At 43.6% G+C, this 17,105-nt stretch overlaps 1 protein-coding gene across 10 annotated transcripts in view; it reads left to right on the top strand.

Annotated features, from left to right (window-relative positions):
• The first annotated feature begins 12,469 nt into the window (after positions 1 to 12,469).
• LOC121586429 (chromodomain-helicase-DNA-binding protein 4-like) overlaps positions 12,470 to 17,105 on the top strand; it is a 35,025-nt gene continuing 30,389 nt past the window's right edge. For 8 of the 10 annotated variants that reach the window (XM_045226356.1, XM_045226353.1, XM_045226354.1 and 5 more), the window contains exons 1-6: positions 12,471 to 12,683; positions 13,151 to 13,280; positions 14,683 to 14,792; positions 14,942 to 15,196; positions 15,690 to 15,808; positions 16,001 to 16,379. In XM_045226356.1, coding sequence (XP_045082291.1) covers positions 13,217 to 13,280; positions 14,683 to 14,792; positions 14,942 to 15,196; positions 15,690 to 15,808; positions 16,001 to 16,379 — 927 coding nt within the window. In that variant the 5' untranslated portion in view covers positions 12,471 to 12,683; positions 13,151 to 13,216. Of the gene's footprint in view, positions 12,684 to 13,150; positions 13,281 to 14,682; positions 14,793 to 14,941; positions 15,197 to 15,689; positions 15,809 to 16,000; positions 16,380 to 17,105 lie in introns of all 10 variants that reach the window. The other 2 variants (XM_045226360.1, XM_045226359.1) reach the window with 1 other exon arrangement.

Here is a 17,105-nt window from a genome sequence, read left to right as displayed (position 1 = left end):
ACAATAAAAGGCCACTCTAAAATGTGCAGTTTTGTCACACAACACAATGCCACAGATGTCTCAAGTTTTGAGGGAGCACGCAATTGGCATGCTGACTGCAGGAATGTCCACCAGAGCTGTTGCCAGATAATTGAGTGTTCATTTCTCTACCATAAGCCGCCTCCAATGTTGTTTTAGAGAATTTGCCAGTATGTCCAACCGGCCTCACAACCACAGACCACATGTAATCACGCCAGCCCAGGACCTCCACATCAAGCTACTTTACCTGCAGGATCGTCTGAGGGAGAGGTGCTGAGGACTATTTCTGTCCATAATAAAGCCCTTTTGTGGGGAAAAACTCATTCTGATTGGCTGGGCTGGCTCTCCAGTGGGTGGTCCTGGCTCCCAAGTGGGTAGGCATATGCCCTCCCAGGCCCACATTTTTAAAAACATTTTTAGTCATTTTAGCAGACGCTCTTATCCAGAGCGACTTACAGTTAGTGAGTGCATACATTTTCATACTGGGCCCCCGTGGGAAACGAACCCACAACCCTGGCGTTGCAAGCGCCATGCTCTACCAACTGAGCTACAGGGGACCACCTCTGCCCAGTCATGTGAAATCAATAGATAAGGGCCTAATTTAGTTATTTCAATTGACTGATTTCCTTATATGAACTGTAACTCATTAAAATCTTTGAAATTGTTGCATGTTGTGTTTATATTTTTGTTCAGTGTGTATATACAGCGCATTCGAAAAGTATTCAGACCTCTTGACTTTTTCCACATTTTGTTACGTTACAGCCTTATTCTAAAATTGATTAAATTGTTTTTTCCTCATCAATCTACACACAATACCTCATAATGTCAAAGCAAAAACGTTTTTCTTGAAATTTTTGCTAATGTATAAAAACAAAAACCGGAAATATCCCATTTACTTAAGTATTCAGACCCTTTACTCAGTACTTTGTTGACGCACCTTTGGCAGCGATTACAGCCTAAATTCTTCTTGGGTATAACGCTACAAGTTTGGCACACCTGTATTTGGGGAGTTTCTCCCATTCTTCTCTGAAGATCCTCTCAAGCTCTGTCAGGTTGGATGGGGAGCGCCGCTGCACAGCTATTTTCAGGTCTCTCCAGAGATGTTCGATCAGGTTCAAGTCCAGGCTCTGGCTGGGTCACTCAAGGACATTCAGAGACTTGTCCCAAAGCCACTCCTGTGTTGTCTTGGCTGTGTGCGTTGTCCATTATGCGATCCTTGTTTTGCAGGCTTTACCCACACACATCAAACAACTATTTGACTTGATCTATTTGTCACTCAGTTAGTGCCTCTCTATTAAATAATGGAATTCCATGAGGATGAGTTTTTAAACTGAGGCAGTAACTGCATAATCTGCTTGTTATAGTTTCAGGTAAGTCCCTTCTATTGAAAAAGTTGGGGAAAAGTGTCCAGAGAGGAATATCAAAACTAGTTGGAAAAATGCTGTCAGAGAGACAAGTGGTGAAGAAACAAAGTAGCTGCTTATAAACTACTCTCCACTTTTGAGTAAATAGTGTTTAGATCCAAGCTATCTCTTGGTATAGTGAACATGCTAAATATAACCACTTGGTTAGTGATGGGTGAAGTTACTAGTCATGTCTCATACTATTTATTTAACTTTCACTGAATCCAGAGCAAGCAATGCAAGCACTTCTGAGAATCAGAAGATATATAGAAAAACAAACATGCAATGTCCTTCAGTAAGTTTATCTATCCTGGGCTGTTTAATCATTTCCTTATGGCGCAAAGGAGAACCCTGCTCATCATGAGGGATTAATGAGGGTCTGTAGCAAAGTCAACAAGCTTTTATGTATGTAATTAATGCATGCATTTTCATTAATATTAAATGGAAACAACCGCCATACAAGTATAATTTTCTCAGAGGTTAATAGCGCTGACACAAGTTGATGAAACCAGTGGAACCAGTATTTGTAGTGGATGGACAAAGTGAACTAACTGTAAGTTGCTCTGGATAAGAGCGTCTGCTAAATGACTAAAATGTCAAATGTAAAATGTAAATGTGAATGAATACTAATGTAACTAGTAACCTCTTGAGTGGAAGGTTGAGGGTTAATTTGTTACATCTTATTGCCACTAGGGGGAGGTATGCCATCTGTTTTGAGAGGAGCTCATCACTGAAGTCCCATTTTGATTGGTGATTTAAAATGGATCTCATTTCAATGAAATTAAGTGATGAAATGAAGAACCATTGGCTTTAGTCTCCATGAGAGAAACAGTAGTGGAGAGATTTAAACAGAGCAAATGGGAGTGTGTTGGTTTGTGTGATATGATTAAGTGAAAAGAATAGTTCTCGGGTGAGTTTCCCAAAAACAAAGATAATCTTTAGCATTAAGATCACTGTTCATCCATGTAGTGCATACCAGTGGAATGATCTTAGTGGTAAAGATGATATTTTTGGTGAAACTCAACCCTGGATGGCAAATACATTGAGGAACCCCACTCCACGAATAATTGATTGAGTAAGCGAAGAGCCACAAATAGCCTTTACAGACAAATGGAGGTCTCAGTTCACCTCCATTTCTTAAACAGAATGATGTGTAGTGCTATCTTATGTCACAGTAAATGTGTATCAGTCTGACATACTGGTCTCTAAACTCTCTTTCACCGTACCTCTCCCTCAGACAGATTTCCCTCCATTACGAAGCTAAACTAGAGCCACTGCACTTTATCTGACATTTTCTTATCTTTTATGAATTGAATGTTTTTCAACATCACAATAGGGTCATTGAAGGTAAAGTCTCTGTCCTTACAAGTGAGGCTACATTCAAGATCTCTGTCCCAACCTAAGCCTCTTAACAGCCTGTACCCACTCCTACTGTAGGCCTACAGTGCATTCGGAAAGTATTCTGACCCCTTGACTTTTTCCACATTTTGATACGTTACAGCCTTAATCTAAATTGATTACATCATTTTTTGCCCCCTGATCAATCTACACACAATACCCCATAATGACGAAGCAAAAACCGTTTTTTAAAAACATTTCTGCAAATTTATAAAAAATAAGAAACAGCAATATCACATTTACATACAGTACAATTCAAAAGTTTGGACACACCTACCCATTCAAAGTTTTTTTTTTTTTTTTTTACTATTTTCTACATTGTAGAATAATAGTGAAGACATCAAAACTATGAAATAACACATATGGAATAATGTAGTAACCAAAAAAGTGTTAAACAAATCAAAATATATTTTATATTTGAGATTCTTCAAATAGCCACCCTTTGCCTTGATGACAACTTTACACACTCTTGGCATTCTCTCAACCAGCTTCACCTGGAATGCCTTTCCAACAGTCTTGAAGGAGTTCCCACATATGCTGAGCACTTGTTGGCTGCTTTTCCTTCACTCTGCGGTCCAACTCATCCCAAACCATCTCAATTGGGTTAAGGTCGGGAGATTGTGGAGAACAGGTCATCTGATGCAGCACTCCATCACTCTCTTTCTTGGTAAAATAGCCCTTACACAGCCTGGAGGTGTGTTGGGTCATTGTCCTGTTGAAAAACAAAGGATAATCCCACTAAACCCAAACCAGATCGGATGGTGTATCACTGCAGAATGCTGTGGTAGCCATGCTGGTTAAGTGTGCCTTGAATTCTAAATAAATCACAGACAGTGTCACCAGCAAAGCACCCCCACACCATAACACCTCCTCCTCCATGTTTTACGGTTGGAACTACACATGCAGAGATCATCCGTTCACCCACACAGCATCTCACAAAGACACAGCGGTTGAAACCAAAAGTCTCCAATTTGGACTCCAGACCAAAGGACAAATTTCCACCAGTCTAATGTCCATTATTCGTGTTTCTTGGCCCAAGCAGGTCTCTTCTTATTATTGGTGTCCTTTAGTAGTGGTTTCTTTGCAGCAATTCGACCATGAAGGCCTGATTCACACAGTCCCCTCTGAACAGTTGATGTTGAGATGTGTCTGTGACTTGAACTCTGTGAAGCATTTATTTGGGCTGCAATTTCTGAGGCTGGTAACTCTAATGAACTTATCCTCTGCAGCAGAGGTAACTCTGGGTCTTCCATTCCTGTGGCGGTCTCATGAGAGCCAATTTCATCATAGCGCTTGATGGTTTTTGCGACTGCACTTGAAGAAACTTTCAAAGTTCTTGAAATGTTTGCATTGACTCTCCTTCATGTCTTAAAGTAATGATGGACTGTCATTTCCCTTTGCTTATTTGAGCTGTTCTTGCCATAATATGGACTTGGTCTTTTACCAAATAGGGTTACCTTGTCACAACACAACTGATTGACTCAAACGCATTATGAAGGAAAGAAATTCCACAAATTAACTTTAAGAAGGCATACCTGTTAATTGAACTGCATTCCAGGTGACTACCTCATGAAGCTGGTTGAGAGAATGCCAAGAGTGTGCAAAGCTGTCATCAAGGCAAAGGGTGGCTATTTGAAGAATCTCAAATATAAAACATATTTTGATTTGTTTAACACTTTTTTGGTTATTTCATAGTTTTGATGTCTTCACTATTATTCTACAATGTAAAAAATAGTAAAAATTAAGAAAAACCCTTGAATCAGTAGGTGTGTCCAAACTTTTGAATAAAAAAAAAAAAACGGAAATATCCCATTTACTTAAGTATTCAGACCCTTTACTCAGTACTTTGTTGAAGCACCTTTCGCAGCGATTACAGCCTCAAGTCTTCTTGGGTATGACACTACAAGCTTGGCACACCTGTATTTGGGGAGTTTCTCCCATTCTTCTTTGCAGATCCTCTCAAGCTCTGTCAGGTTGGATGGGGAGCGTCGCTGCACAGCTATTTTCAGGTCTCTCCAGAGATTTTCGATCGGGTTCAGGTCCGGGCTCTGGCTGGGCCACTCAAGGACATTCAGAGACTTGTCCCGAAGCCACTCCTGCGTTGTCTTTGCTGTGTACTTAGGATCGTTGTCCTGTTGGAAGGTGAACCTTCTCCCCAGTCTGAGGTTCTGAGCGCTCTGGAGCAGGTTTTCATCAAGGATCTCTCTGTTCTTTGCTCCGTTCATCTTTCCCTCGATCCTGACTAGCCTCCCAGTCCCTGCCACTGGAAAACATCCCCACAGCATTATGCTTCCACCACCATGCTTCACCGTAGGGATGGTGCCAGGTTTCCTCCAGGCGTGACGCTTGGCATTCAGACCAAAGACTTCAATCTTGGTTTCATCAGACCAGAGAATCTTGTTTCTCATGGTCTGAGTCCTTTAGGTGCCTTTTGGCAAACTCCAAGCGGGCTGTTATGTGCCTTTTACTGAGGAGTAGCTTCCGTCTGGCCACTCTACCATAAAGGCCTGATTGCTGGAGTGCTGCAGAGATGGTTGTCCTTCTGAAAGGTTCTCCCATCTCCACAGAGGAACTCTGGAGCTCTGTCAGAGTGACCATCAGGTTCTTGGTCACCTCCCTGACTAAGGCCCTTCTCCCCCGATTGCTCAGTTTGGCCGGGCTGCCAGCTCTAGGAAGAGTCTTGGTGGTTCCAAACTTCTTCAATTTAAGAATGATGGAGGCCACTGTGTTCTTGGGGACCTTCAATGCTGCAGACATTTTTTGGTACACTTCCCCAGATATGTGCCTCGACACAATCCTGTCTCGGAGCTCTACGGACAATTCCTTCGACCTCATGGCTTGGTTTTTGCTCTGACAACCACTGTCAACTGTGGGACCTTATATAGACAGGAGTGTGCTTTTCCAAATCATGTCCAATCAATTGAATTTAGCACAGGTGGACTCCAATCAAGTTGTAGAAACATCTCAAGGATGATCAATGGAAACAGGATGCACCTGAGCTCAATTTCGAGTCTCAAAGCAAAGGTTCTGAATACTTATGTAAATAAGATATTTCTGTTTTTTATTTTTAATACATTTGCAAAATGTCAAAAAATCTGTTTTGTCATTATGGGGTATTGTGTGTAGATTTATGAGGATTTTTATTTATTTAATACATTTTAGAATAAGGCTGAAACGTAACAAAATGTGGAAAAAGTCAAGAGGTCTGAATACTTTCCGAATGCACTGTATGTGTAAATCATCGAGAATGTGTACTCCTGAGTGGCGCAGTGGTCTAAGGCACTAGCAGTGCTAACTGTGCCACTAGAGATCCTGGTTCGAATCCAGGCTCTGTCGCAGCCGGCCGCGACCGGGAGACTCATGGGCGGCGCACAATTGGCCCAGCGTCGTCCAGGGTAGGGGAGGGAATGGCCGGCAGGGATGTAGCTCAGTTGATAGAGCATGGCGTTTGCAATGCCAGGGTTGTGGGTTCGATTCCCACGGGGGGCCAGTATAAAAAAAATATGTATTCACTAACTGTAAGTCACTCTGGATAAGAGCGTCTGCTAAATGACTAAAATGTAAATGTAAATGCACATTTCTCAATATCATCACATCCGGAGAGTCACTCGTCACACAACCCAAGTGTCCGGATACGATCTTATTAGTCCTAGAGACCCTTTTTACTGTAGTGTCTGGCCCACTTAGTGAATGCTCCCATAGACTACTCCACCTAAAAAAACATGTATTGATAGTTGCCTTTCTGTAACTTGTGTAGGACAATCAACTACCTGTCAAATACAATCCAGAAAAGTACAGATGTCAGCTCTCTTTTATGTTAAGGATTCAAGAAGGGTCTCGTGAAATAAGGGATTCTTAGTTGTCCACAGAGAAATTAGACGTCAGCCTTCTTGTGTAGTCAAGTGGGTGGTGTTAGCTAGTGACATGATGACTGCTGTATGTCCCACACTGCCTGAGTCAGATTGGTTAGTGCATATTATGGGATGGCCATTTGACCTCATTATAAGAATGTTGTCATGGGCAACAGTGGGGGGAAGGGGGAGGGGGAGGGGGGGCAGAAGAGAGGAATTATGGGACAGAAACCTAACCTCTCAGTTTTTCTTCTCTCAGAGGACACAAGGTTTGCCTATACAAAGATATGTCAAAAAAAGATTGGGAAATAGAAATGGCATATCTCTCTTGAATCAACTTCTGCATCCAAAGGACAATACCTGTTTACATTGGTGATATATACAATGTAAACGTTTTTAAAAAACATACATGGAGACATTTACACAGTTAACAATAGCATATACATTGCACCTATGGGAAATACTCATTGTTTACAGTATGTATGTGAACTGCCTAAAGGCTCATGGGTTGGTTTGTATGTCGAAAGTACAGTCCAAGCGTCACAGTCCCTCTATCTCTGACATAACCGGTTACCATGCATACTGTGATGGCGAGGCGTCCAACGGTGATATTATTGGATGTTCTTTGTTTTGTTAAGACGATGGTGGGGGGAGGGGGGGTATAGATAAATGTTGATGTGTGTGTTAGGCCTCTTGAGTGGAACTGGGAGCAGAGAGAAAGCAACCTTTCTCTGGATGTAAGGACAGTCAGATCTCCATGGCATTCTTATAATAGGGTCCATTACACCATTTACCCATTCAGCCCCTATGGCCATTGGCCATCTCCCTTAGGTGACTCTCAGACAGTCAGGTTTTAAAAGCTCCCAAATAGCACAAACAATCGGAGGAAATCACACAGATTGTGACATGCCCATTGTACACCTATGCCAACGCTTGAAAATGGGGCCCGATGTAGCCTATAACCGTGGTGTGTGCACACATTCAACCATACTGTGGTTTTATAAAGGCTGCCTGAGAAAGAGAAAAAAAATAAGAGAGAAGAACCCTTGTGCATGATGAAGTTCGTTGCAGACGTCACGGGCGGCACGCAGTGTATTTTGAGCTCTGGGGCTCCTGTGTGCCCCCAGTTTCAGATCTTTTTTGTTTTTTTTAAGACGCACTGTACTCTGTAAGGAGTGCGAAGGAGACAGTAGTGAGACAGAGCTGGGGAGGGCGAATTAGCACTTAGATTATTATGGAGTGGCAGTGGTGTGGGAAAGGGAGGGATGGTGGGCAGCAGCTCTGCATATTATGGGATGCCGTGCGTTGTTAGGTGGGGGTGGGAACTAAGGGGGGAGGAGAGAGGGGGGTGGGGTGAGATGGGGGAGGAGGGATGGTGTGAAAGGGAAGAGGGAAAGGGGGATTTGGGAGGGAGTGGGTGGGTGTTTGGTTGAATATTATGGTCTGGCCTAGGCCTGTTTTTGAGTGCTGTGCTGTGGCCCTCCCTCCTCCCTGCCTGAGAATGTGTCTGTGTTACCAAGGGAGCCCTGCGTATGCATCGAGATCAAGGCTCTACGGCATGTTTCATATTATGGGATGTTTATCCTCAGGTGTGTATTGAATAAAAAAGGAGACAGACCTGAGAAACAGAGAGGGACTCAGAAGAGAGACAGTTGTCTTTCTGGGAAACTCAGTCTGGGCTTATGGGAAGAAATCTGCCAAAGTATGTCCTCTGCTCATACCGTATCACTATTCTTCACATAGACGAGCAAGGGTCGGAGATCTTTGCTCTATGAAACCAGAATGTATATATTCATACATTCGCCCCATTGATAACAACAAAGGATCATTTTCAACAAGCCAATGAAATGCAGTGTTCAATAGCAGAGTGAAACCTTGACATTGAATTCCAGAAGTAATATTGACCAAAAAGAGACATCATCATTGCACTGGTTTTCAGAGTTCTTGTACCACAGGTGAAATTGAACTTGGCATCAACGGTATTCTATTCCTTGACTATCTGTCTCTGCTATTGTCCTATCTCAATAGATTCATTCAGATGAATTACATTCATCCTATTTTTGAAGACACATACTGCTCAGGATGCTGGTAATGAATGATCATAATGGCTATGCAAATAGGTAGGCTATACCTATTTTTGTCCATGACAGAAATAGGGCATATTGTTCTGTTTTCACAATGCAGCATGTGCATTGTCTGGTTATCAAGCCAATACCTCCTATGTACACGGCATCACGTGTGTCTACCTGTCCGACTGTCCGTCAAGCAGTTGCTTTCTTATCTGTCTGTATGTGTGCTTTCTGCTTATATCAGTGGGTGTGTATGATCATATCTATATGCACTCCTTTGCCTAGTGACAGTATAACATTAAAGGATCTCTGGAATGGAGAGGGTGTGGGGGTGTGGAGGGAGGGGGACTGGTGTGGGTGAGGGGGGGTGAAAGGAGTATTATGGTCTGTATTTTGGCTTACGTGGTAATCTGACCCCGCCTGTAACCCCCACCCCCTCGCGAGTGCTTATCTCCATAGCGACAACTGGGACAGGAAGGAATATTATGGTCTGTACTTTCTTTTTACTCAGAAATTATATTATGGGATGTTTAGTGGTGCGTCCGCCTGTGTGGGGGAGGGGCAGGCTGCGTGCGGGTATCCTTGACAACCACCCCATATCCTTCTGATTGGTGATTATGGGATGTTACCCCCCCTCCCTGCACACACAAACACTGTGTCCACAGTGAAGGAGAGGAAGGGGGAGGGGAGGAAAGAGAGAGAGCGAGTAAGATAGAAGAGATAGAGAATTTAGGATTGTGCATGTGCTTCATTCTTCATTTCCGCTGTTCTTTGTGCCGGCACTCTGCCTCACCGTGAGAGAGAGCAAGAAACCAGGAAGAGGCTAGTGTGTGAGCGGGACAAAGGGAGTGAGTGAGTGAGTGAGAGAGAGCGAGAGAGAGAGAGAGAGAGAGAGAGAGAGAGAGAGAGAGAGAGAGAGAGAGAGAGAGAGAGAGAGAGAGAGAGAGAGAGAGAGAGAGAGGGAGAGAGAGAGAGGGGGAGAGAGAGAGAGAGAGAGAGAGAGAGAGAGAGAGAGAGAGAGTATACATATATATATGAAGGTGTGGAACTGTAGGGTAAAAGAGAGATATAGAGAAAGGACTGCGGTGAATCAATCAATCAATCACATGCTTTGTAAACAACAGGTGTACACTAACAGTGAAATGCTTACTTACGGGCTCTTCCCAACAATACAGAGAAAAAATTTGAAATAATAGAAAAATAATAACACAAGGAATAAATACACAATAAGTAACGATAACTTGGCTATATACACGGGGTCCCAGTACCGAGTAGATGTGCAGGGGTAAAAGGTAATTGAGGTAAATATGTACATATAGGTAGGGATAAAGTGACTAGGCAACAGGATAGATAATAAACAGTAACAGCAGCGTATGTGATGAGTCAAAAGAGTTAGTGCAAAAAGGGTCAATGCAGATAGTCCGGGTAACTATTGGTTAACTATTTAACTAACTATTTAGCAGTCTTATGGCTTAGGGGTAGAAGCTGTTCAGGGTACTGTTGGTTCCAGACTTGTTGCATCGGTACCGCTTGCCGTGCAGTAGCAGAGAAAACAGTCTATGACTAGGGTGGCTGGAGTCTTTGGCCTTCCTCTGACACTGCCTGATATAGGTCCTGAATGGCAGGGAGCTCGGCCCCAGTGATGTAATAGTCCATACATACTACCCTCTGTAGTGCCTTGTGGTCGGATGCCAAGCAGTTGCCATACCAAGCGGTGATGCAGCCAGTCAAGATGCTCTCAATGGTGCAGCTGTATAACTTTTTGAGGAACTAAGGGCCCATGCCGAATCTTTTCAGCCTCCTAAGGGGGAAGAGGTGTTGTTGTGCCTTCTTCACACTGTGTTGGTGTGTGTGGACCATGATAATTCCTTAGTGATGTGGACACCGAGGAACTTGAAGCTCTCGACCTGCTCCGCTACAGCCCTGTCGATGTGGATAAGGGCGTTCTCGGCCCTCAGTTTTCTGTAGTCCACGATCAGCTCCTTTGTCTTGCTGACGTTGAGGGAGAGGTTGTTGTCCTGGCACCACACTGCCAGGTCTCTGACCTCCTCCCTGTAGGCTGTTTCACCGTCATCGGTGATCAGGAATACCACCGTCGTGTCATCGGCAACCTAAACGATGGTGTTGGAATTGTGCGCGGCCACGCAGTCGTGAGTGAACAGGGAGTACAGGAGGGGACTAAGCACGCACCCCTGAGGGGCCCCCGTGCTGAGGGTCAGCGTGGCGGATGTGTTGTGTCCTACCATCACCAGCTGGGGGCAGCCCGTCAGGAAGTCCAGGATTCAGTTACAGAGGGAGGTGTTTAATCCCAGGGTCCTTAGTTTAGTGATGAGCTAAGGGCGAGAGAGAAGGTTGAAGGATAGTCAGAAAGACTGTGGAAGGGTCCATTGGAAATGGATTGTATGAAAAACTAAATGTAGGCCTAGAGTTTATACACTTCTAACACAAGGTATTGATATACTTGAATGGATGTCCTCTTACAAAACCCAGAATCTGATCTGGAAAAGTACATGGTTGAAGGTTAAGGCCTATCCACAAATCATATCCACACAGGTGGGGTCAAATAATTGAAATTCAAGTCCATTCAAGAAAACTCATTCAAATTCAATTAATGACTTGAAGAATAATAGGATATGTCAGAATGGGTAATTTTTCCATTTCAGTTTACTTCCTGAATAGGCTGAAGTTTAATTAGAATGGTTTGAACCCTGACTATATCAGTAATTAATAAAACCGTAACCCCTTTAATTTATGTACATTCCTGGATGGATTTCTGTAAAGGTCTAAACTTCGGCTGTGCTAAATGCCGTGTTTCACACAAACTACATTTGCCACAGTGCAACACAAATGGTGGTAGATGCATTGTGTGTCGTTTTGCCAGTACTGATAAAGGCCCATTGCATCACTTATGAGCTAATTGCGTAAGCCTGCATTTCATATCCATATTGTACATTATCAATGCTTTGGCTTTGAAGATACAGAGGTCTGAATGAGACATGGCTTTGAATAAGGCCTCATTAGTCTGTGTCTATGATGCATGGTGACCTATCAATATACCTAAGGCCATCATTACACCAGGGTTTCCCTGAGTTAATGGCACTTCTGTTTCGTCTTTGTGTCTGCTTTGACTGGAAACAACGTGTTTTATTTGACTCATGGTGGTTTGGTTTGTGTGTAGATTAAATCATGGTTGGGTTGAGCAACTCATTGGAATCAAATTATTTTCAAATGGGTCTCCCAAAGATCACAGTACAATGTTTACCTGAGTGTGCCCTGTGGTGACCCTCCACAAGGAATGTATGGTTTATAAGTGTTCATATGGCTCCTATATATCATATGTGTCTGCATGCTTTGTGTCAGTAGATGCTGAAATATGCTCCTAGCCTGTACAGTACAGCCTCTCTATATTCATGTAGATTGTGACACTGAAGTTAAATGCAGTCATGTGGAGCAGTTTCCATGTGGAGTCTTTTTTCATCCCTCTCTCTTTTTGGAGTTATGCTTATTGTGGGATGTCAGTGACTATGCTCATTATTATTATGGGATGTTGGGTGGGAGGGGGTGAGTGTTTCCATAGTAACGTTGGTTGCTGGGGGGCACGGAGGAATGGGGAAGAGACTGAATGTGAGGGAGGAGGGGGGTGGATTATTATGGTCTGTATGTTGCAAGGTAACTATGCAGAGTGGGGGAGGGGTGAGTGTGTGTGTGGGGGGGTTATTATGGGATGTCTGCCCCCTGATCTCTTTGTGTGTGTGTGCGCGGGTGTTTAGTGCGAGAGAGGGAGACGGCGACGTCGTGTGCATCGCCAGGCAACATAAGACAAAAACTGCATTTTAATTATTGGAACTAACTAGCTATTGTAACCCAAAAAGAAAAACTGTTGAAAGAAAGACAAATATCCCGTTTCGTTGTTTCTGTTTTCAAACAGTGGAACCATTCAACTGGTGAGTAACGTTACTGTAGTTTGTTGCATTGTTTGTAATTGTATTTGTGACATTAGACCATTCAATTATTGAAATTCGTCATTTATTGATAGTTATGTTTTGGGATGAATGGATGACTCGTGTTTCTGAACCTAACCGGTGATTGAGCTAAGAGTTAGCGGGCTAGCTAACCAAGTGTGGGACGAAAAACTAGTAGCAAGCTAGCAGCACGACGATGGCATGTCAAATGGCTAACTAGCTAGCTATATGTATCGAGACTACGCATAGATTGAAAGGTTGATAATCTTGAGTAGCCTAGTATTGGCTAAAACAATTGACATCAGAAGTTATTTTACCTACTTTAGAGGCATTTCATATATTTATATTGTTAAATGCACGAAATCAGTTCTGAATATTCACTTCGGTTTTCTTTTTGTTTATTTTATTTCCACCACCTTGCGGACCTGTCCTCCCTGACTCCACGCCAGGACTCCGGATGCAAAACGGATTAAAAAACTTTTTTTAGTTGGCTAACTAAATTTAAAGTTAGCATTATGTCTGGAAGCGAGGACGATAGGGATGATTTTGGAGCCCCAGAGGACCGGTCTCTAATGCAAGGTAGGACCACTTCAACAAATTACCTGTTCATTGCAACGAAATTGATTGTTCTATAATGTTCTATACTTTATGTAAATAATGCGAGTTAGTCGTAAAACTGAGCCAAATATACCATGTATGGCTTTGCACTAAGTAAAGAACTTTAAGGTAACGTGAATTTGAATATATGGATAACTAGCTAACTGGTAGCGTTATAGCTAGCTAACGTACTGTACAGTAGGTAGGTAGTTGATGCTGGTTGTGGTTAGTTAGCTAAGCTAGCATAATCACAATGTCTTAGCTAGTTGGTCAACTAGTTATGGAAAAGTGTTTGGCTAGCTAGCTAAATAGTTGCTGGAACAGTGGACACCAGCCTCTAAGCTAGTTGTTAGCTGGTTAACTACATTGTTAGTTGAGTGACTGCTGTAGCTAGCTAACAGTAACGTTAGCTGACTGGCTGGCCGAAGCTAATACGTTATCCTAGCTTGCGTGTGCTAACAATGCTAGTTAACGTTTTGTTTCAGTTTTATTGCTAGCCGTTTAAATGTAAGTTTGCAAAACGGCCAGATGTTTTTCCATACCGAAGCAACTTACAGAACTTCAACGTTTAGCTACAAAAATCATGCCGACCCACCGGCATATTCTTGCGGCCTAGCAAATGTTACCGGTATTTTTACGTGCCGATGACAAGATGGAGCCAGCCAGTTAGCTTGAAAGATGGCAGATGACGACGGTGACTTTCTCCTCCTATCATCGGGTGCATGGTAGCGCCGCTTTGCGTGGTAGAAATAAATGCAGTCATTCACCTTATCTATACATTTCTGGAAAATGTAACGGAATTGTACTTAGCTGGCGAAGTACAATAAAACCGTAAGGCTAGCTGGCTAATTTGTTTACACAACAGGTTCGGATATGACGGCAATGCGTATTCCATTAGAATCCTTGAGGGGGGAAGATAAGGCGATGGAACTTTCAGATTTAGACATAGCAGGCGTCACCAGGCCACCTTTAGATAGTAGCTTGCTGATATAGTTATGCAACCCCTCGCATTAATTTACAGAAAATAATAAGCATTTTTTTGTTGCATTCAAACATCTCACAAATAATTGACCATATATGTATGACCTTACTCAAATCCAAATACTGGAATCAACCATAGCCCAGATAATGATGACATGGCATTTAATTAGTCATCCAGCCCCCCTCATTTTGACATACAGACGGCTTATCGCATGTCAGACCATGGCTACTTGGTGCTGATTTCAATGCCAAAAGCCATTCGCTTACATCTACCATGAGCAATTACATAATAGGCTTTGGAACCCCATTCCATATGACTTTGCCGCTACCAAGGTTGCAAGGATATTGAATTGACATTCTTCGTTACAGCTATTATTAAGCTGTATCTCTGACCTCATTGCAGATGAGGAAGAGGAGATGTCAGAGAGCGAGGCCCCGAAGGTGAAGAAAAAGAAGAAGGCCAAAAGGAGCCGGGAGAGCAAAAGCAGCAAGAGGCGTAACTCTCGCAGAGAGGTAGGCTACTGTGATATGACCACGTCTCTATCATATCTGTACGTTCTTGGGATGCACCATGTCCTGTTTGTCTACCTCTCGGTGGGGGACACACGCCACCTGTCGGAAGACAATGTGCGTACGTCATAACCCCCCTGTGTCCCCTCCAGGATGTGCCTATGAGCTCCCCCGAGCCCATGGAGACCCCCGAGGTGGACAGGGACGAGGAGCGAGCGGTGCCCCACTCGGACAGCGAGGGCAGCGACTACAACCCGGGGAAGAAGAAGAAGAAGAACAGGGGGAGCATCTCCAAGGAGAAGAAGAGGAGCAGCACCAGCACTGACAGAAACGGTGGAGGAAAGGACAAGAGGAAGGACCCTGAACCTGAGGATGAGGAGGATGAGGACGATGATGACGATAGCTCGGTGAGAGTTTAGTTTGAGGATGGAGAGAGTTGTGGAGGTGGGGAGATGCCATTAAAGTTGACCAAATAATATTTCATGGTGTTAATTGAATTGAATTAGTAGCTCCATAGAAAGTGATTGAAAAAGCTACCTATAATCTCTAGCTGTAGATAAGTTGACAATACTACCATGCTGAGAGTTGACTACCACTAGGGTGCCTGGTAGCGGTAAGTGCATTTATGCAAGGACATACTGTCACCATGGCAACACAGAACTACCTGCCATTGAAACTTTGTCAAGGCAAACATTTGCCACATGGTATAACTGCATGCGGTTTAAAATAACCGATGGTCCCCAATGGTGGCAGGAAAGTGCTTTGTCCAAAGTCGTGCAATAGTTAACAAAGACCTAGTAGTTATTGAACACAATCCCACCACAATAGGCCAGTCAGTAAGGAAAAGACAGGAAAATAACCACTTTTAAGCGAACTTTCATGTTGAATTGTCTCATCTAGGAGCCTAAGACGTCATCCCAGCTCCTGGATGACTGGGGAATGGAGGACATTGACCACATCTTCAGCGAAGAGGACTACCGCTCCCTCACCAACTATAAGGCCTTCAGCCAATATGTCAGGTAACGAGATTGTCCTTATCAATGCTTGCTGCATGAATTGTATTTTAAGCATCTCTTTCTTACCCCCATTCATTTGCTGTTCAACTTTTTGCTCTCAAACATTTAGTCTCCTTTCTTCCCCTGATCTCGTCTACCGTTTCACTCCTTTATTTTTGTCCTCATTACTCACCATCCACCCCATCTCTCCCTCAGACCCCTCATCGCGGCCAAGAACCCCAAGATCGCCGTGTCCAAGATGATGATGGTACTGGGCGCCAAGTGGCGTGAGTTCAGCACCAACAACCCCCTGAGAGGCTCCGCCGCGGCCAACGCCGCCCTGGCCGCGGCCAACGTGTCTGCCGCCGTGGAGAGCATGGTGGCGGAGGTCGCTCCCGCCCCGGTTGCCGAGCCCCAGCCACCAGTCGCCCCGCCTCTGAAAAAGGCCAAGACCAAAGAGGGCAAAGGTCCTAATGCTCGTAAGAAATCCAAGCCGACCCCCAAGCCTGCAGAGAAGAAGAAGGTGGCTACAAAGAAGGTAGCTCCACTCAAGATCAAGCTAGGAGGCTTCAACAGCAAGAGGAAACGCTCCTCGGTAAGTGCTTTCACTTTCTTTTCCTCTCCTTCCTTTTCCTTTGTCACCTCACTCTATGTACCTCTCCCCCATTTGCAACCATTTCCTCCTCTGATTTTCTCTCCCCCCTTGCACCTGTTTAGGGGAAATTGATACTGTTATATATCAGGATATTATTTTTGGCGATGTATCGTTTTGACAATATCGCAATATTATTTTTGCACTAGTTGGCTGTACCTGCACCAAAACTACTGTATTTTTCCTTCAAAGCTTGTTCTCCATCTTCTTTTTAAATAAGGAGCCACTTTGTTTTCATCACTTATTTTGTATAATTTCATTTACACAACATGCCTACCGCTTTGAAGATGAAAAATATGTTTTAAGACAAAAAAACAGAACTTGAGCTTGTATAACTATTCACCCTCCCAAAGTCAATACTTTGTAGAGCCACCTTTTGCAGCAATTACAGCTGCAAGTCTCTTGGGGTATGTCTCTATAAGCTTGGCACATCTAGCCACTGGGATTTTTGCCCCTTCTTCAAGGCAAAACTGCTCCAGCTCCTTCAAGTTGGATGGGTTCCGCTGGTGTACAGCAATCTTTAAGTCATACCACAGCTTCTCAATTGGATTGAGGTCTGGGCTTTGACTAGGCCATTCCAAGATATTTAAATGTTTCCCTTAAACCACTCAAGTGTTGCTTTAGCAGTATGCTTAGGGTCATTGTCCTGCTGGAAGGTGAACCTCCGTC

This window comes from Coregonus clupeaformis, chromosome 17 (assembly GCF_020615455.1).
Source record: "Coregonus clupeaformis isolate EN_2021a chromosome 17, ASM2061545v1, whole genome shotgun sequence".
Classification (NCBI taxonomy): Eukaryota; Metazoa; Chordata; class Actinopteri; order Salmoniformes; family Salmonidae; genus Coregonus; species Coregonus clupeaformis.
Note: the sequence above shows the minus strand (reverse complement) of the source record. Positions and strands in the feature narration are given on the sequence as shown.